Below are 22,030 nucleotides of genomic sequence, written 5' to 3'. Positions count from 1 at the left end.
GAACTTAAATTTATCATGAACTTAGTCCTGGTAGTATTAACATATCTATGTTGTAGATCAATAGCTCGCGTTTAGCGCCCCTGTTTTATTTTTGATATGTTCCTAGAGAAAACTAAGTTGAAAGATGTTAGTAGCAATGATGCGGATTGGATCCGTGATCTGAGGTTTATCCTCATTGCTGCACAGAAGAAATATGTCTTTGATGCACCGCCAGGTGACAAACCTATTGCAGGAGCAGATGCAGATGTTATGAACATTTGGCTAGCTCAATATGATGACTATTTGATAGTTTAGTGCACCATGCTTAAACGGCTTAGAATCGGGACTTCAAAGACGTTTTGAACGTCATGGACCATATGAGATGTTCCAGGAGTTGAAGTTAATATTTCAAGCAAATACCCGAGTTGAGAGATATGAAGTCTCCAACAAGTTCTATAGCTAAAAGATGGAGGAGAATAGCTCAAGCAGTGAGCATGTGCTCAGATTGTCTGGGTACTACAATCGCTTGAATCAAGTGGGAGTTAATCTTCCAGATAAAATAGTGATTGACAGAATTCTCTAGTCACCATCACCAAGTTAGTAGAACTTCATGATGAACTATGATATGCAAGGGATAACAGAAAAGATTCCCAAGCTCTTCGTAATGCTGAAATCGACGAAGGTAGAAATCAAGAAAAATATCAAGTGTTGATGGTAGACAAGACCACTAGTTTCAAGAAAAGGGCAAAGGGAAGAAGGGGAACTTCAAGAAGAACGGCAAGCAAGTTGCTGCTCAAGTGAAGAAGCCCAAGTCTGGTCCTAAGCCTGAGACTAAGTGCTTCTACTGCAAAGGGACTGGTCACTGGAAGCGGAACTTCCCCAACTATTTGGCGGATAAGAAGGATGGCAAAGTGAATAAAGGTATATTTGATATACAGATTATTGATGTGTATTTTACTAGTGTTCATAGCAGCCCCTCGGTATTTGATACTGGTTTAGTTGCTAAGAGTAGTAACTCGAAACGGGAGTTGAAGAATAAACATAGACTAGTTAAGGGTGAAGTGACGATGTGTGTTGGAAGTGGTTCCAAAATTGATATGATCATCATCGCACACTCCCTATACTTTTGGGATTAGTGTTGAACCTAAATAAGTGTTATTTGGTGTTTGCGTTGAGCATGAATATGATTTGATCATGTTTATTGCAATACGGTTATTCATTTAAGTAAGAGAATAAATTGTTGTTCTGTTTACATGAATAAAACCTTATATGGTTACACACCCAATGAAAATGGTTCATTGGATCTCGATCGTAGTGATACACATATTCATAATATTGAAACCAAAAGATGCACAGTTAATAATGATGGTGAAATTTATTTGTGGCACTGCCGTTTAGGTCATATTGGTGTAAAGCGCATGAAGAAAATCCATGCTGATGGGCTTTTGGAATCACTTGATTATGAATCAGTTGATGCTTGCGAACCATGCCTCATGGGCAAGATGACTAAGACTCTGTTCTCCGGAACAATGGAGCGAGCAACTGACTTATTGGAAATAATACATACTGATGTATGCGGTCCGATGAGTGTTAAGGCTCATGGCAAGTATCATTATTTTCTGACCTTCACAGATGATTTGAGCGTATATGGGTATATCTACTTAATGAAACACAAGTCTGAAACATTTGAAAAGTTCAAAGAATTTCAGAGTGAAGTGGAGAATCATCGTAACAAGAAAATAAAAGTTTCTACGATATGATCGCAGAGGTAAAATATTTGAGTTAAGAGTTTGGCCTTCAGTTAAAACAATGTGAAATAGTTTCACTACTCACGCACCTGGAACACCACAGTGTAATGGTGTGTCCGAACGTCATAACCGTACTTTATTAGATATGGTGCGATCTATGATGTCTCTTACCGATCTACCACTATCATTTTGGGGTTATGTATTAGAGACAGCTGCATTCACGTTAAATAGGGCACCATCTAAACCGTTGAGACGACACCATATGAACTATGGTTTGGCAAGAAACCTAAGCTGTCGTTTCTTAAAGTTTGAGGTTGCAATGCTTATGTGAAAAAGTTTCAACCTGATAAGCTCTAACCCAAATCGGAGAAGTGCGTCTTCATAGGATACCCAAAAGAAAATGTTGGGTACACCTTCTATCACAGATCCGAAGGCAATATATTCGTTGCTTTGTATGGATCCTTTTTAGAAAAGGAGTTTCTCTCTAAAGAAGTGAGTGGGAGGAAAGTAGAACTTGATGAGGTAACTGTATCTGCTCCCTTATTGGAAAGTAGTTCATCACAGAAATCTGTTCCTGAGACTACTACACCGATTAGTGAGGAAGCTAATGATGATGATCATGTAACTTCAGATCAAGTTACTACCGAACCTCGTAGGTAAACCAGAGTGAGATCCGCGCCAGAGTAGTACGATAATCCTGTTCTGGAGGTCATGTTACTTGACCATGACGAGCCTACGAACTATGAGGAAGCGATGATGAGCCCAGATTCCGCAAAATGGCTTGAGGCCATGAAATCTGAGATGAGATCCATGTATGAGAACAAAGTATGGACTTTGATTGACTTGCCCAATGATCGGCGAGCCATTGAGATTAAATGGATCTTCAAGAGGAAGACGGACGCTGATAGTAGTGTTACTATCTACAAAGCTAGAATTGTCGCAAAAAGGTTTTCGACAAGTTCAAGGTGTTGACTACGATGAGAGTTTCTCACTCGTATCTATGCTTAAGTCTGTCCGAATCATGTTAGCAATTGCCGCATTTTATGAAATCTGGAAAATGGATAAACAAAACTGCATTCCTTAATGGATTTATTAAAGAAGAGTTGTATATGATGCAACCAGAAGGTTTTGTCAATCCTAAAGGTACTAACAAAATATGCAAGCTCCAGCGATCCATCTATGGACTGGTGCAAGCATCTCGGAGTTGGAATATACACTTTGATAAGTTGATCAAAGCATATAGTTTTATACAGACTTGCGGTGAAGCCTGTATTTACAAGAAAGTGAGTGGGAGCACTACAGCATTTCTGATAAGTATATGTGAAAGACATATTGTTGATCGGAGATAATGTAAAATTATTCTGCAAAGCATAAAGGAATGTTTGAAAGGAGTTTTACAAAGAAAGACCTCAGTGAAGCTGCTTACATATTGAGCATCAAGATCTATAGAGATAGATCAAGACGCTTGATAAGGTTTTCAATGAGTACATACCTTGACAAGATTTTGAACTAGTTCAAAATGGAACAGTCAAAGAAGGATTACTTGCCTGTGTTACAAAGGTGTGAAGTTGAGTAAGACTCAAAACCCGACCACGGCAGAAGATAGAGAGAGAATGAAAGTCATCCCCTATGCCTCAGCCATAGGTTCTATAAAGTATTCCATGCTGTGTACCAGACCTATTGTATACCCTGCCCTGAGTTTGGCAAGGGAGTACAATAGTGATCTAGGAGTAGATCACTGGACATTGGTCAAAATTATCCTTAGTGGAATAAGGATATGTTTCTCGATTATGGAGGTGACAAAAGGTTCGTCGTAAAGGGTTACGTCGATGCAAGTTTTGACACTGATCCAGATGACTCTAAGTCTTAATCTGGATACATATTGAAAGTGGGAGCAATTAGCTAGAGTAGCTCTGTGCAGAGCATTGTTGACATAGAAATTTGCAAAATATATACGGATCTGAATGTTGCAGACCCGTTGACTAAACTTCTCTCACAAGCAAAACATGATCACACCTTAGTACTCTTTGGGTGTTAATCACATAGCGATGTGAACTAGATTATTGACTCTAGTAAACCCTTTGGGTGTTGGTCACATGACGATGTGAAGTATGGGTGTTAATCACATGGTGATGTGAACTATTGATGTTAAATCACATGACGATGTGATCTAGATTATTGACTCTAGTGCAAGTGGGAGACTGAAGGAAATATGCCCTAGAGGCAATAATAAAGTTATTATTTATTTCCTTATTTCATGATAAATGTTTATTATTCATGCTAGAATTTTATTAACCGGAAACATAATACATGTGTGAATACATAGACAAACAGAGTGTCACTAGTATGCCTCTACTTGACTAGCTCGTTGATCGAAGATGGTTAAGTTTCCTAACCATAGACATGAGTTGTCATTTGATTAACGGGATCACATCATTAGGAGAATGATGTGATTGACTTGACCCATTCTGTTAGCTTAGCACTCGATCGTTTAGTTTGTTGCTATTGCTTTCTTCATGACTTATACATGTTCCTATGACTATGAGATTATGCAACTCCCGTTTACCGGAGGAACACTTTGTGTGCCACCAAACGTCACAACGTAACTGGGTGATTATAAAGGTGCTCTACAGGTGTCTCCAAAGGTACTTGTTGGGTTGGCGTATTTTGAGATTAGGATTTGTCACTCCGATTGTCGGAGAGGTATCTCTGGGCCCACTCGGTAATGCACATCACTATCAGCCTTGCAAGCATTGCAACTAATGAGTTAGTTGCGCGATGATGTATTACGGAACGAGTAAAGAGACTTGCCGGTAACGAGATTGAACTAGGTATGGAGATACCGACGATCGAATCTCGGGCAAGTAACATACCGATTACAAAGGAAACAACGTATGTTGTTATGCGGTCTGACCGATAAAGATCTTCGTAGAGTATGTAGGAGCCAATATGGGCATCCAGGTCCCGCTATTGGTTATTGACAAGAGAGGTGTCTCGGTCATGTCTACATAGTTCTCGAACCCATAGGGTCCGCACGCTTAACGTTCGTTGACAATATAGTACTATGAGTTATGTATGTTGGTGACTGAATGTTGTTCGGAGTTTTGGATGAGATCACAGATATGACGAGGAACTCCGGAATGGTCCGGAAGTAAAGATTGATATGTGGATAGTAGTGTTTGATCTCCGGAAGGGTTCCGGAATTCACCGGAAGGGGTTCCGGATGTTTCCTGAAATGTTTGGGCACGAGAACACTTTATCTGGGCCAAAGGGGAAAGCCCACGAGGCTTTTGGAAAGTGCAAAAGGAAGTTTTGCGGAGACCAGAGGCTAGACGCCAGGAACCCTGGCATCTAGTGGGTAGACGCCGGGAACTCTGGCGTCTAGCCCTGGAGTCCGAGAAGGACTCTTGCCTTTCGGGTGAAACCGACTTTGAGGAGGCTTTTACTCCAAGTTTCGACCCCAGGGCTCAACATATAAATAGAGGGGTAGGGCTAGCACCAAAGACACATCAAGAAACACCAAGCCGTGTGTCGGCAACCCCGTCCCCTCTAGTTTATCCTCCGTCATAGTTTTCATAGTGCTTAGGCGAAGCCCTGCGGAGATTGTTCTTCACCAACACCGTCACCACGCCGTCGTGCTGCCGGAACTCATCTACTACTTCGCCCCTCTTGTTGGATCGAGAAGGCGAGGACGTCACCGAGCCGAACATGTGCAGAACTCGGAGGTGACGTGCTTTCGGTACTTGGATCGGTCGGACGTGAAGACGTACGACTACATCAACCGCGTTGATATAACGCTTCCGCGAACGGTCTACGAGGGTACGTAGACAACACTCTCCCCTCTCGTTGCTATGCATCACCATGATCTTGCGTGTGCATAGGAAATTTTTTGAAATTACTACGTTCCCCAACAGTTTGGATATCGGAAGTATTCCGGGTGAAATCGGGATTTTACCGGAGTACCGGGAGGTTACCGGAACCCCCCGGGAGCTTAATGGGCCATAGTGGGCCTTGTGGAGAAGAGGAGAGGCGGCTAGGGTAGCCCCCCCCCCTAGTCCAAATAGGACAAGGAGAGGGGGCGCCCCTCCCCCCCCCCTTTCCTTCCTCTCTCCCTCCTCTTTCCCCCTCCACTCCTAGTCCAACAAGGAAAAGGGAGGGAGTCCTACTCCCGGTAGGAGTAGGACTCCTCCTGGCGTGCCCCCTCTAGGCCGGCCGCACCTCCCCCCTTGCTCCTTTATATACGGGGGCAGGGGGCACCCTAGAGACACAACAATTGATCGTTTGATCTTTTAGCTGTGTGCGGTGCCCCCCTCCACCATAGTCCACCTCGATAATATTGTAGCGGTGCTTAGGCGAAGCCCTACGTCGGTAGAACATCATCATCGTCACCACGCCATCGTGCTGACGAAACTCTCCCTCAACACTCGGCTGGATCGGAGTTCGAGGGACGTCATCGGGCTGAACATGTGCTGAACTCGGAGGTGTCGTGCGTTCGGTACTTGATCGGTCGGATCGTGAAGTCGTACGACTACATCAACCGCGTTGTGCTAACGCTTCCGCTTTCGGTCTACGAGGGTACGTGGAGAACACTCTCCCCTCTCGTTGCTATGCATCACCATGATCTTGCGTGTGCGTAGGAAATTTTTTAAAATTACTACGTTCCCCAACACCTTGAGCGCTGGAAGGCACACTGGCTCGCCGTGGAGGGGCCAACGGTGAGCGGCAGATGCAATATGAGCAGATGTTGCGCCATGACGAGGAGGCTCTGCGGCTTGGGAAGGAGGAGTACGCCCGCCTCGCCGCTATGCTGCCGCCGCAGCAGACGTCGGAGGAGGCTGCCCTGGCGGTCTATCAAGCCGCGTTCGGTTGGGCTGGGCCTCCCCCGTCTTCTTTGACCTCACCGGGCGGTGACGACGACGACGGCAAGGGCAACGGCAACGGCAAAGGCAAGACAGTCTACTAAGGCAGCATGCGGGCGGTTATTAGTTTGTTTTTAAAAAATTTAGTTGTTTAAGTGGACTTTGGCCGGCCATTTATATATAACCGCTGGGCGCATCTGCTGGCCTAAATGAAAAATCAGACGCGCATGTTTGTCTGGCCGATCCAAATAAATAAAAAGCAGACAAAGCGCATGTCCGTTTGGATCTGCGCGTTGAAGTTGCTCTAAGCAACCAAACCTGTGGTTGGCTCAAAAAATGTGGTTGGTTCACGTTCAGAAAACTGATTTATTTTGACGAGGGAACCAATAATTCTGTGTGCCGATCTGACCGATGGGACGGCAAAAAACAAGATCACGTGTCGCGTGCTTGTTCGCCGACCGCATTGTTGATTGTTGGGTGCCCCTACGCGCACCGCACAAGAGCACAGCCAGTTGATCAGTTGATCTGTACCACCACACTTTGGCTCCTCCGCCCTCTGCTCTCTTCTGCTCGGCAGCCGAATCTCCCTCCGCCCCGCCCGTGCTCAGGTGAGAAACCTCGCCCCTCCCCCACCCATCGCTCCTCCATTTTGCTCGGCCCATTCCGTCTTTTGGTGGCGGGGCTTTCAGTTCCATCGATTCTCTAATTACGGATGACGCCTCGTTGAACAGAAACCCTCGGCGCCTTGCCCCTTTGCCAGAGGATGCCATTAACTCAGGTTTGCTCTTTCCTCTCGACACTACGTTTTTCAAGCAGTACATGTTTCCTGATGCATAAGAGTAATTTGTGAGGCATTACAATAAAGACTTACTGTAAGGGGCGTATTTAACTGTAATTTTCTGTAAAGAAAAAGGAATGCGTGCGCATATAGCAATTGTAGTTCAGAAAATGGTACGGTGTTGCCAAGACAAGTCTGCTTGTCGCGATGTAATTTTAGGTATGGTGGTTTGGATGAGCAATTGAGCATGTGATATGTATATAGTAGGATGACGGTTGTATGTATGGACGTATGGTCACATTGGCGGAGCTTAGGCAAGGCCGAATGGCCATGGCCCGCCCAGCTCCGGCACTTCTCCTCATATATATATATAGGAAATTATTTAGGAATAATATATCCTTACTCCTATGAAGATCTTTAATTGGTGGCGGTGGTTCATTCATCTTCGGGCCACGCCAACTGTTGACCTGGCCCAAACAATTTAAGGGAGAGCGGGTTTGGATGATTTTTGCTCAGCCAAATGATAGTACAGTGTTCTTCTTAAACATTTTTCTGTATGTTATCCTAACCTATGTGTGTCAGGTGCACAAACGTGGGGCTATAAGCCGTTCCATTGACATTGGTAGGTTCTCTGAATATGGAGAACTGAATCAAGCTTTGGCCCACATGTTTGGCATGGAAGGGCGACTCGAAGATCGACAGAGTATGGGTTGGAAATGTATCTACCAGGATTATGAGGGCGACTTCCTATTTGTCGGTGATGACCCATGGGAGTAAGTCCACCGTTAGTTTTCTGCCTATGGCTATATGAACTTCTCAAGATTCCCTGTTAAAATGTCATGAATTGATACAACTGAAACACGAATGTGTGCGTATTTCCTTTAAAAAAATGAGAAGTTTAGAACACTGCCCTCTTTTCTTTTACTGTTCATGATGAAAGATTGTACTGGTCGGTTACCTTGACATTTTTGGCATTGATGCTGCAGGGAGTTTGTGATCATCGTCAAGTCCATTTGGATCTTGTCGCCTCAAGAGGTTCTTCAGCCGATGTTTCCGGGTGGTGATTTAACATCAAGGCTGTAGCCTACGAAATCAATGCAGTGAAGAATATAGTGTATATGTGTGAGCTTATTGTTGTGAGGGCTAAAATTCTGCCAAGACTAGCTTGATCATGCGCGCTGCAATATTTGCCGTGAGGCCTAAATTCTCCTAAGGCTATACATTTGATCATGGGTGCTGCGACGCGCCATTTAAATGCTACGTGCATTGTCTCTGGGATATACTTTTTTCATGCCTGTACTATTTTCACACAACAATAGTGTGTTTAACTCTCTGAGAAAGAGAAGATGATAGCATCGGAGGTAAATACATCAGGAGTCATAGAACTTGCACGTGACAGTCAGTTTGGTGCACAAAGTTGTAAAATACGTGTTTCTGGTCATCAAACTTGCACAAACGTTCATATACGGTCGCATTCCATGTACGCAGACGTATCCGTGGCCTATGTGGCATACCAGCATGGCCAGGGCCCACTGTAAGCCCACCACGCATGATAGATCTGTAGGCTTTTTCTTTATTTATGTATTATGCACCTATTTTTTAACTTATTAAGCCCCTAAAATAAAATAATTTTTTATTTACGTATAAAGCCCCTAAAATAAAATGGAAAAATAAGGGATGGTTTGGTTACAAACTAGGGACGTGCCCCTACTAGGCTTGGGTTAACAACCACCAAACCAATGACCATTCATGTCTAGATAGCACGAATAGTTTTTATATCATATAAACACGGCCGAAAAAGGGCCCACTGTAAGCCCACCACGCATGATAGATCTGTAGGCTTTTTCTTTATTTATGTATTATGCACCTATTTTTTAACTTATTAAGCCCCTAAAATAAAATAATTTTTTATTTACGTATAAAGCCCCTAAAATAAAATGGAAAAATAAGGGATGGTTCGGTTACAAACTAGGGACGTGCCCCTACTAGGCTTGGGTTAACAACCACCAAACCAATGACCATTCATGTCTAGATAGCACTAATAGTTTTTATATCATATAAACACGGCCGAAAAATCAATTTTGCAAGAAATGTAACCTCAAAAAAGGGAGCACCATGGCTCGACTATGTGACCTCGTGGTCAACGTTAACTAAGATTACCACTGGGCTTCGACAACACAACATATCAAATGGGACAAATATTTTTCATGTTGTTATTCCTTCTTGTTCTATGTAAGAAAAAAAATTATATTATTGTGTTTGTGATATTTAATAAATGTTTATGTGTTACAAAAAAAGGTGTGTGACATTTAAAAAAAATAAACATTGTAAACCACATTTGTGTAATTAAAAATGATACATTGCATTTTAAAAATGTTCATGCATTCCAAAAAAACTGGTCATGACATTTTTCAAATGCCTATACAATGTATAAAACAGTTTGTGTAGCTTTAAAATGTTTCACACCATCCAAAAATGTTAAAAACATAGTTGAAAAAAGTTTCAAAACTTGTATTTGAAAAAAATGCCAATCATACACTTAAAAAGTATTAAGCATATATTTTTTAAATACTCCAAACATAGATGTATACTGGAGTATTTAAAACATATGTGTATCAAAACATAGATGTATACTGGAGTATTTAAAACATCAAAACATATATGTATCACATGGAGTATATGTTTCAATACACATAAATTTCAAAACTTGTATTTGAAAAAATGTTAATATGGACGTGTTGTGTTGATTAACATTTTTCCAAATACAAGTTTTTGAAACTTTTTAAAATGCTGCGTACCTTTTTTGTAACACATAAATATTTTTTGAGTGTCACAAACACAAGAATATAAATTGTTTTCTTACATCTGGACGTGTTGTGTTGTCGGTGGTAATGTTAGTTAACCTTGAGCACAAGGTCACATGGTCGAGCCACGGTGCTCATTTTTTCCGTGTTACATTTCTTGTAAAAATTATTTTCAGTCAATGTTTACATGATACAGAAATTAGTCATGCTACATAGACATGAATGATCAGTAGTCTGGTGGTTGTCCACGTGTGACTACTAGGGCACGTTGCAGCTTCAAGACCCCACATCGCTTGTTTTTTCATTTTATTTTTAGGGGCTTAATACGAAAATAAAAAAAGTCAAAGGCTTCTCTGCAGATCTACATGCTACAGCGGATGACAATGGGCCCTGGCCACACTGGAATGCCATATAGCCTATGGATACGTCCGTGTACATGAAATGTGATCGTATATGAACGCTTGTACAAGTTTGATGACCGGAAACATGTATTTTACAAGTTTGTGCACCAAACTGACCATCGTGTGCAAGTTCTATGACTTCGGGTGTATTTACCTCATAGCATCGACTAAGATTTACCGCTTGGCATACATAGCGCGTTACACATGACAACTCATTCGCAAAGAGTAAGGAGTAATATCTGTTGGAATTTGGAAAATAATCCGAGCTTGCTGATTTGGTTAGCTTCCAAATCATGATCATGGTATATGTTTGTGTATGTTTCAAATTACAGCGTGAGTGGTCTACTCTAGTTAGTGTTATTTTGATGCGATGGATCCTTGGCAAACCCATGCGGGGGTGAGGTCGAGAGAGGTGACTCATGCTAGCGCCTCAGGGCGGACGATCATTGTATGGTGGAGCGACAAGGCAAAGACGGTGAGCACACTATTGTTGCTGGCGGCCGTTGTCCAGTGGAGCACGTCAAGATCATCTTCTGGAGAGTTAGACAGATAATGAAGTCATGTGTTGGCTCAAGGCCAGTGTGAGGGTGTGAGGTCCGCATGGGGACGGCGTGAGATCATTGTTGTACGAAATTGGTGAGATGTTAACTTCGATTACACCATAGTCAGTGAAATGCCGATATGAGAGAGGCAACATGATGCCGCTAAGGCAGGATGAGTCATGAAGTTCGTGTCAAGTGTTTGTGAACATGTGTCTGTTTGTGAGAGACAGTATTTTAGTTGAAGCACATCACAATCGAGGGGCTATCCGGTCCTGAGTGTGTCACCATGGGTGAAGAATGTGCACGATGACAAGAAATCAGGTTGTCATTGTCACGGTCATGAAATCCCTAGCAGCGCGCTAGACGGTATGTTAGTTCCTGATGCACAGGATTTGAGGGAGTTTCAAATCCTGGGGCTTGAGGAGGAAGAGAGGAGGAAAGGATGAGCACACACAGGTGCAGGGACAATTAGTTCATCTTTGATGCCCGCGACAACTTAAGTAGATAGTTGTTGGCTACAGGGCCTTGGCACCACTGGGCTTTAGTCATGCTTAACGGGCTTCCCGGGTCGGTTGCTTCACCTTAGTGTTAGTCCCCTACCTATTTCTCAAAAAAAAAAAAAAATTAGTCCCCTACCTCTTCCCTCTGATCTTTAGTGTTATCGGGTTCATACGCCGTGACATTTCTCCCTTCTTGTGGAATGGCTTGACCCCTAGCCGTCGATGGGAACTAACAGCACTTTCAGCACAACTTTAACACCCAGTTGTTTGGGATCTCTGCCATATAAAAGCCTTAAAAAAGGGGTAGTGTTAAGAGCTGAATGATAAGTGGTGCTATACCAAAACTCAGCTAACGGCAACCAGTGGTGCCATGCACAAAACATCTGAAGTAAGCTTCCAAGCACTGGTTTAATCCCTCTGTCTCTGGGTGGCTAGCACTACTCAAATTCAGCTGAGTGACAGTTAACCGGAAGAAATGTTGCCAAAAGTGTCTGGTGAAAACCTTATCCCTACCAGAAATATTAGCATCAAGCAATCCATGTAGCTTGTACTCCCTCCGTTCCTAAATATAAGTTTTTTTAGACATTTCAAATGGACTACAACATACGGATGTATGTAGACATATTTTAGAGTGTAGATTCACTCATTTTGCTCTGTATGTGGTCACTTGTTGGAATCTCTAGAAAGACCTATATTTGGAAAAGAAGGGAGTATATATTATCCACAAAAACCTGAGCAATCTGTATGGTCAGGAATCTCCTCTTTCTGTCTCAGCATGGCCAGGACGGCACAACGTTTATTTTGAGGCTCGAGCGTTCTGGATATGATTAACTACAAACTATGTGTGGTTCCAAATTCAGTTTCAGGAATTCAGAGGTTGGTTCTAATCTAATGCATGATGATGTTTTGAAGTTTAGACATAAACCACTAGCTTTGCCCAGCGAAAGAAGAGTGTCATGTTCAATTGTATCAGTAAGACGACAAAGCCATCTTATCTGATGACAAGTCACAACCAAAGCAAAAATGAAAGTGTGTCAGAAATGCAGTGCATATTTACATATATATAGAAGATAACATCAGCACGTAGTATTCAGTTACCTCGATCAATAACTAGCCCCGAGCCGAGCCAACCAGCGCATGCATAATTCAGCACATAAATAGCAGCTAGAGGCACTACTACATCATCATGCCCACATAAACAGAGATATGTACTGGGTTTCCCATCCATGCGCTGGTAAAGTGGTAAGAACCACAGCTCATGTCCTTTTCCTAGCCCTCAGACTTCTTGCTCATTGCACTGGCTCTGGACGTGGTTTTTGTTGTGACGGCGGCAGATGGATCTGGAGGAGAGGCGCCATCCCCTGCCAGTTGCCTGCACATTCGGAAACAGCAAACTGAATCATTCAATCAGAAATCCTCAGCTGCTGGACTACATTATGAAACAGGTAAATATCGACTTGGGCAATATTCAGTTTCGCTTCTAGTCACAGCCTCACAGGAGGTAATTCTATTAAGCACGAAAGGTATTTAGATGGCCTCGATCGCTCGGTGATCTAACCTGCCAGCCTCCTCCACTCGCTCGAGGAAAGGGTCGACGCTATCCATGTAGGTGTTGAACTACAGATATATTTGAAAAGATGCCTGCTTTATTGATGACTTCTAACTTAGACGCACCGCCTTCACAATGTTGTTGAATTTTGCGCGAATTTTCTGCTGTTCTCTGTGGCAGCAGTCCTTAGTGAAGCAGCTTCCGAATACAAATTCAAATCCTGTGTGGTGACACAAAGAAACATGATATGTCAGTTATTTTCAGGAAACAAAGACACAATTAACGAAAAAATGCTGCTAAACCTGCAGGCTTTAACAGTTAAAGAGATGGACAGCAAGTATCGTGTTTCTGCACGAACAGCGGCAATAAATACTAACAAGGCCTCACATGAATCACCAAATTTAATGATGTTCCCATTTTAAAAGGATTTGAAGTTCAAACAAGCAATATATTAGAATAAAGAACATCACCTTAGCGATCATTGCCTCCACTTTCTTTTCTCTAAGTTCGAGGCACTACAGTTTAGGGCGCAATTACAGGGTATCTACTGGTTAATCATATAACTAGAAACAGCAGTAAGTGCAACCCTTATACAAAGTAGCACCACCAGGCACCAGCTAGCTGTACCAAATAATCCAAAATATCAAAGAGATATATCATACGAGGAAACTAAATTGTCCTGGGAGACGCACGTAGCAAATAGTTTATTTTATCAAATTCCAAGACAGTAAGTCTGAAATCAGTTGCCGCAGTCAATGTTCATGAGCAAAACACCTTATAGAATTATCAATACACAGTAGTCTGAAATCAGTCGTGGATTCATAAAGAAATATGACGGTAGAGAGTTGCCAATACACAATTGTAGAATGCAGTGAGTGAACATTATATTTCTTTGAAAGACAAAAAGGAAAAAATGTATGACACAATACATATGGTAGAATGAGGTCAGTGTAAAGCATGATCTGGGTACCAAACAGATGCATAGCTTTTTTGTGAAAGAAATTATTTGTTGGAAGTACCAAGTGTAGTATTTGAGAACATACTGGCACTCAATGCACAATACATAAATGATCAATCCATAGTCGCAAGTCAAAGATATTTCACTGTTACCAAAGCCATCTTGAGAAGCAAATACCAGCACTACAAATATACTCCAACAAAAGTGAACTAAAACTAAAAAAGGTACTAACTAATGTGGTCGAGAAATATCAGATATTGATCAATGATAAGCATCCACCCCAACCAAAAAGTAAATCTAACGCCTATTTCTTCCACATTAGAAGCACACACTCATTTCATTTGTTGGACGAAACACGGCTGTAGTATTCAGTGAAGTCCAAACGGAAGAGAAGGAACTTTAAATCAACGTGTTGCTGCAGGGGCAACTGGGAGATAAATGAATCAAGAGAAGCTGTATAATCTTTTGCAATGCTATCCAAATCTTCACCCATTTTCCGAAAAAGTTCCCCTGCGAGTTGAATCATGGCTTTTCTGCCCCCCTCCAGCCATGAACCTGTTTCCTTCGATTTTGTTTTCAGTTTACTCTTTCCCCTGCAATAAGAAGGAAAACTTAAAAGTAAATCAAACAGTAGACGTGATGAGATTTTGAGGAAAAGATGGCTAGCTATTTCTGCAATAATCTAACCTTAGTTGCAGCTCATATATCCGTTCAAACCACCTATCAGCATGGCTGCGGAACTGCAATATGATGTCAAACAAAGCAAAAAGATTTCTCAAAATTCCCAGGGACCTCTCACCCAGGAGGGACTTCTCCACAATTGAAGTGAGATACTTATCATGTCCCATGAGAAGATCATCCAAATCTTTTGCTGCATCCATTTCTTCTGAAAAACGAGCCCAGGAAACCTCCAGGACCTCAAACATAATGTAGTACTGGAAGTTGGTCACAAAATGGTTCATTTCATTGAACAGAACTTGGCATTTCCGAAGAACTGAAACAAACTGAGCCCTGATGCTTGTCCCTTCCTTGTAGAATGGAGAAGAAACAATGCAATTAGGCTTCATTGTCTTCCAGACTCCAGTCAGAGAATGGTCAACACGCTTAAGCTTCCATAGGAAGTTGAATATCTTGAGGTACATCTTCATGACTGAAGCTGTGAACACCGTGTCCAGAGGGACCCTAGCGTCATACTCCAAGGAGAAGACGTCCCAGCCACGATCACCATCTCCATGATCCATCATCTTTACTCTTATCCGGTCCAAGATGTCACGGTCATCATATTGCGCATCAGACGCACGTATTGCAGTTTCAAGCAAGCCAGCAAGGTGGAAGGAGCTAATTCTATTGGCTGGTTCTGACAACTCTGGACCAACAACATCCATCAGATACTGAACAAAATCACCCTGCCCAAGAAGCAAATATCGCTTGATAGCAAGACAATGGTCTTTAAATCGGTATCGCTTATGGATCACATCCATCAAACGTTGATCAATCCTCTTGGCTGCTTCTACCACCAATGCCTCCAAGGCATCAATCTGCCCATAACCAAGCCCACCTCGACTTGTTGTGGTGCCAACATAGGCTGCAGCCTCAGTGGCAGCCTCAGCCCAACCATTATCATCACAGCAAACTCTGAGAAAGTTGATTGACTTCCCTGTTCTGAGGATCCTTTGTGCCAGCACCGGAGAAATGAAACTCGGTAGCATATCAGACTGAATAAGGTAGCCCTCCCGCCACAAAGATTCAGCCTTAACTGGCTGCCCAACAATGAAGAACTCACCAAATACATCCTCCAATTCACCTTCAAGCACCCAGCTTCGGACCATTTCAAACAGCGGCGAGCAGACTCGCCGCAGCAAGCGGCCCATAAAGTCTTGAACCATGGGATCCCCGTGCTGTGCGTGCCCATGGATCGCACCAGCCATTCCACCACCTCTCAAGCCACGGCATCCATCCACCAAGACAGCCATCAAGCGCATTTTCACCGCAGGCTCAGCAAGCCAGACAACGAGACGCCGCAGTGAGAGGTAATTACCTGACACACCCGAATCAGACCCAGGTGTTGGGATCGGATGCAACGAGTACGACTCTAGAACTGCAAGCAGCTTATAGTAATCAGACAGCTCCTCCTGTAGAGCCGAGCAGAAGGCCTGAGCAACAGTGCCGACCTCGGTGGCGGCATGAGAGGGCAAGCGGCTCACATTGTCGGAAACGAAGCCTCGCACCTTGCGGAACAGCCAGCCGACCTCGCACAGCTTGCGTACCAGGGTGCGAGTGGAGCCAGGCACGCGGACTCCGGCGGGCAGGTCGTAGGTGTCGCTGGCCTTGTCGTACCGAACGTAGCGGCCGTCGATGCCCTGGCAGGCGTACAGCACGTCGCGCACCAGCGTGGCCTCCGACACCTCCGTCTCGTCGAGCACCAGCTCGGTGTACTCCCGCAGCGCGATCTCGCGGATGTTGTCCGGGTCCTTGGAGACGAGCGCCGCGCCGCCGGCGGGCGTGCCGGGCGCCCGCGGGGCATGCCTCGGCGGCGCGGCGGTGGGGAGGTCGGGGAGGCAGGCGGCGGCCCCGCGGCGGTGGGGGGAGAGCGAGTCGAGCAGGTAGAGGAGCGGCCAGAGGGAGGCGGGGCGGGACCGGGCGGAGAGCTTGGAGTGGAGGTCGGCGAAGGCGAGCGCGTCGTCGGGGCGGCCGGAGGCGGCGAGGCGGCGCTTGACGGACTCCGCCAGCGCGTGCTCGTCCGGGAGGACGGCCGGGGCGAGGCGGCTGGAGAGCAGCCGGTGCGCGAACCGCAGCGCGCCGCCGGAGTCGGCGGGGACGAGGCGGAGGACGAGCTCCTTGACGAGATCCCCGGACTGGTGCTCGTCCATCGGGGAGGCAGTGGGCGCTAGGGTTCTCTCGGATGCGGCGCGGGAAGGGGACGGCGGCGGCGGCGCGCAGGTGGTGCGGCAGTCCAAGCCGGCCGGCCGGCCGAGAAGGTAGGGGAATCGGGAGGTAGACCTAGCTAGAACTGAATCGCCATGGCGTCTCGCTGTCGATTTGGGTTTTTTTAGGAGGGAAAGAAGAAAGGAGAAGAGAAGGAGGGAGGCATCGGTGCATTTGGCTGGGGAAGCGAGTTTTCCTATCATGGGCTGGGGATGGGCAGTGCGGAGGCCCGTCGTCTCCTTCATCCCGTGGGCCGTCGATCTGGATGCTCTGTTCTGTCCGCCCTTCAAAACAAAAACCCTAATAGCAAAAAAAAAAGAAGATAAAAAGCCCTAAACCCCCCTCAAAAAAAGAAGAAGAAGAAAAAGCCCTGAATAAAAAAAGATCAAAATAGACTCTTCCCTCAAAAAAATCAAAATAGACTCGGCGCTAAAAAAAATCAATATAGACTAATGGATCTATACCTATGCACTCGACCGGTGTAGTGTTAACTCTTAATCAAGTCAAATTAGGCTGAATGTGTGCAATAAAATTACCGCCTAATGTAGACAACCTAATACAGTCTGTCAAACTATGTGCAAAATATGATTTCTGGTATGTATCCACTGATCCAGTCTCAGTTGAGCCATAGATGTAGATGGCTCAAAAACAGTGTCGGTAACCAAACATTCCCATAAACCACACAGATGTGAGCTCATTTAGAGCATCTCCAACAACAACACTATTTGAGAACACCAAAAAGTAAGTGAAAATTAGGGTATCAAAAAGTGATTTTTTTTGGCAAGAAAAGATGATCATCTTAAACAGTTGTCCTAAAATAGGGCAACATTGCTCTAACCGCTGCACTAAAATAGGATAGCTGCACCATAATTTCCTCCATAATTGCGTATGTTTTGAAACAACTGATGAACTATGGATAAAATTTTAACTTTTGAAAATGACCTTACACATAATTGACAACATGTTAAATTGAACTTCAAATCAACATATCAAAATCAACTCAAACCCACATATAAAGTTCAAATGCAAACCACAAGCATAGTACATCACCAACACAAATAAAATTGCATTGAACAAAGTGCATAGCCTCTCAATTTTCATCCCCTTCATTGGCACTTGTGCTTCCATTGTCTCCATGCCTTGGAACATTGTATTGCCATAATTGGCCTCATTGCCACCACTGGCTCCATTCTTTTCATGGCCTCCATCCATGCCATCACCCATAGCACCACCCTACCTTCACCCATGTCACAACCCATAGCTGTTGGGGAACGTTGCAGAAAACAAAAAATTTCCTACTCGTTTCACCAAGATCTATCTAGGAGTTCATCTAGCAACGAGTCATCGGATGCATCTACATACCTTTGTAGATCGCGCACGGAAGCGTTCAAAGAACGGTGATGATGTAGTCGAACACGACGTGATCCAAATCACCGATGACCAAGCGCCGAACGGACGGCACCTCCACGTTCAACACACGTACGGGACGGGAGACGTCTCCTCCTTCTTGATCCAGCAAGGGGAAAGGAGAGGTTGACGAAGATCCAATAGCACGACGGCGTGGTGGTGGATGCAGGGCGTCACAGTAGCAGGGCTTCGCCTATACTACGAGGGAGAGACGTAACGGGGAGAGAGGGAGGCGCCAGGGGCTGGGGTATGAAGTCCCTCCTCTCCCCCACTATATATAGGGGTGCCAGGGGGGGCGCCGGCCCTAGTAGATGGAATCTACTAGGGGGGGCGGCGGCCTAGGGTGGGGGGCTTGCCCCCCAAGCAAGGGGGCGCCCCCATCTAGGGTTTCCCCTCAACCCTAGCCGCATGGGCCCTAGGTGGGTGGCGCCCCAGCCCACTATGGGCTGGGTTCCCTCCTACTTCAGCCCATGGGGCCCTCCGGGATAGGTGGCCCCACCCGGTGGACCCCCGGGACCCTTCCGGTGGTCCCGGTACAATACCGGTGACCCCGAAACTTGTCCTGATGGCCGAAACAGCACTTCCTATATATAATTCTTTACCTCCGGACCATTCCGGAACTCCTCGTGACGTCCGGGATCTCATCCGGGACCCCGAACAACATTCGTGTTACTGCATATACATATCTTCACAACCCTAGCGTCACCGAACCTTAAGTGTGTAGACCCTACGGGTTCGGGAGGCAAGCAGACATGACCGAGACGACTCTCCGGTCAATAACCAACAGCGGGATCTGGATACCCATGTTGGCTCCCACATGCTCCACGATGATCTCATCGGATGAACCACGATGTCGAGGATTCAATCAACCCCGTATGCAATTCCCTTTGTCAATCGATATGTTACTTGCCCGAGATTCGATCGTTGGTATCCCAATACCTCGTTCAATCCCGTTACCGGCAAGTCACTTTACTCGTACCGTAATGCATGATCCCGTGACCAGACACTTGGTCACTTTGAGCTCATTATGATGATGCATTACCGAGTGGGCCCAGCGATACCTCTCCGTCATACGGAGTGACAAATCCCAGTCTTGATCCATGTCAACCCAACAGACACTTTTGGAGATACCCGTAGTATACCTTTATAGTCACCCAGTTACGTTGTGACGTTTGGCACACCCAAAGCACTCCTACGGTATCCGGGAGTTACACGATCTCATGGTCTAAGGAAAAGATACTTGACATTGGAAAACTCTAGCAAACGAACTATACGATCTTGTGCTATGTTTAGGATTGGGTCTTGTCCATCACATCATTCTCCTAATGATGTGATCTCGTTATCAATGACATCCAATGTCCATAGTCAGGAAACCATGACTATCTGTTGATCAACGAGCTAGTCAACTAGAGGCTTACTAGGGACATGTTGGTGTCTGTTATTCACACACGTATTACGATTTCCGGATAACACAATTATAGCATGAATAAAGACAATTATCATGAATAAGGAAATATAATAATAATGCTTTTATTATTGCCTCTAGGGCATATTTCCAACAATAGCACCACCCCCGCATACACTGTACCCGTCCTCGGACAGGGAGGACTAGTCCGCGGACACGGATGCGGGAGCAGGCCATCCAAGGCTACATCATACATTTCAAACATAAAATAACCGGACAAATTTAAGCAAACATGTCGAAATTCATCTAAAGTTCCAAGATAATTTATATATATGATCGATATTTCGGTCGTTTAAAAACTATATCTTGTACTAGGCGACCACCTCGGACACATGGCCACCCTGCCCGACTGCATCGCCATCGCCGTCGTCATACCTCCAGCGGCAGTAGGGTGTCGGTGGGTCACGGCAGCCTTGTCTGGCCTCAGCCTGGCCCTCATGGAGGAGCCGTCTCGTTTCCTCCTGCGAGATGTGGAGGGATGTCACGACCAATGTGGACGACGCACGTGGAGCTTGGCATGGCCTTGCCCTGTTCTCCGATTTTGGACGTCGCGGTTGCGTGGCGGCGACGGCTGCTTCTCCTTGACACATTGTCTGATCTAGACGCCACCACCGTTACGCGAGGGGGGAGGGGCTCCTACATCACCCACCGAAAAAGGGGGACACCGTCTCCCGCTTCACGCGGCACGGCGAGGACAGCGGCTCCTCCTTGACCACACGCGACGGCGACGGTGGTGCAGGGCCCATCTAATGAAGCAATAGCTCTGTCATGAGCTCCATCTGACGAAAGAATTCCTCGTCTGTTAGAGCCGCCTCCGCGAGGAGGCGCGACTGCTGCTACAGTTGGTACTCCTGTGGCGGCGCCTGGTCCTCCTCGTCATCGAAGGAGATGACGATCTCCTCCTTGCCGAAGGAGCCGGTCGCCGTGGATGCCGAGGGGCCTGGCAAGCGAGGGTGGCAGCGCCATGAACCGCCTGGCGAATAACTGCCGCTGCCGCCTGTCGGCACTAAGAACCAGGACTTCGGCATCGCGGGAGTTAAAGATGCTCGGGAAGGAGGAGGGGCTTAGAGAGGAGGATGGCTTGGAGAGGAGGCAGTGTGGATATGTGCATCGTCGACGCACGGTTTTAATAGCCGCTATCAGGTCATGTGAAGGGTCGATCAGCCCGCTTCAATGGGGGGAGACCGGAGTTGTTTTGTCGGGACACGACGTCCGCATTATTGAAGCGGCGACACCCGAGAGGTCACATCCGTCAGCTTCGCCCTCCCGTCCGATCACGTCACTCGGCATCAATGTTGGTTGTTGTATGCTATAGCCTGGTATGAATGCGGCGCGGCAAGCGTCGCGCGGGCATTGGATAAAAGCATGCGAGAGGCGGGAGGGGTTATTGGGTGGGCCAAAGCAATGCAACGATGGTCTAGACGCCCACAACCCTCCAGTTTGCTTTCGGTTTACGAAAAAATTCACGTCTGGACCGGGCAACGGACCGATACAGACTCTTGTTGATTCGGTTTACGAAAAAAATTCACGTCTGGACCGGTACAGACTCTTGTTGAATGGCAAAACACGTGTGGATACCTTCCCGTATTCCGGACGGCTTCAGGGTCTATTTCTAAGCAATAACAAATACTTCCTCCGTTCTTTTTTGTGCGGGGTAAAGGGATTGTATTGATTAAATAATAGTCACATTGCAATCCCGTAGGATGAGGTCTAATATTTCATCAGGCCCTGATCCTAACCAAACAGCTGTTCGTTCCTCTAGACGACCAAAACAAGTAAGCAGATCGCTCGCTTGGTTCATTTCCTGGGAGATTTTGTTGACAACGAAACGCCTCCCTTGCTTCATGAGATGCTTCACATGCTCAACTAGATGACCCAGCTGTGAGCTATCTCGAGATGGATTATTAATCATCTTAGCGACCTCCATGGAATCTATTTCAACAAGGACATCATGTTGACTCCACTCCAGTGCAAGGGACATGCCTTCCATACAAGCACTTAGTTCCGCCTTAAGTGTTGATCCGCAACGACTAAGAAAACGGCAGGAAGAGAAAACAATTTGTCCATGCTCATCACGGAGAATCATACCTGCCCCTGCCACTCCTGTACTCTCAC

General features: G+C 45.5%; 2 protein-coding genes across 2 annotated transcripts; one reads left to right on the top strand and one right to left on the bottom strand.

The window, feature by feature from the left end:
* Positions 1 to 7,043: 7,043 nt before the first annotated feature.
* On the top strand, positions 7,044 to 8,624 carry LOC125514863 (auxin response factor 5-like). The gene is made up of 4 exons (XM_048680229.1): positions 7,044 to 7,194; positions 7,318 to 7,364; positions 7,947 to 8,137; positions 8,351 to 8,624. Exons 2-4 carry the CDS (start codon positions 7,350 to 7,352, stop codon positions 8,445 to 8,447), a joined length of 303 nt encoding a protein of 100 aa, XP_048536186.1. The 5' UTR covers positions 7,044 to 7,194; positions 7,318 to 7,349; the 3' UTR covers positions 8,448 to 8,624.
* A 5,579-nt stretch (positions 8,625 to 14,203) lies between these two features.
* LOC125515124 (gamma-tubulin complex component 3-like) lies at positions 14,204 to 17,200 on the bottom strand. Its single transcript, XM_048680552.1, has 2 exons — positions 14,806 to 17,200; positions 14,204 to 14,711 (listed from the first exon to the last, which is right to left on the bottom strand). The coding sequence occupies exons 1-2, from the start codon at positions 16,986 to 16,988 to the stop codon at positions 14,456 to 14,458; spliced, it is 2,439 nt and encodes an 812-aa protein (XP_048536509.1). The 5' UTR covers positions 16,989 to 17,200; the 3' UTR covers positions 14,204 to 14,455.
* Positions 17,201 to 22,030: the final 4,830 nt, after the last annotated feature.

Source organism: Triticum urartu, chromosome 6 (genome assembly GCF_003073215.2).
Source record: "Triticum urartu cultivar G1812 chromosome 6, Tu2.1, whole genome shotgun sequence".
Taxonomy (NCBI): domain Eukaryota; kingdom Viridiplantae; phylum Streptophyta; class Magnoliopsida; order Poales; family Poaceae; genus Triticum; species Triticum urartu.
This window is presented reverse-complemented; position numbering and strand designations above follow the sequence as displayed.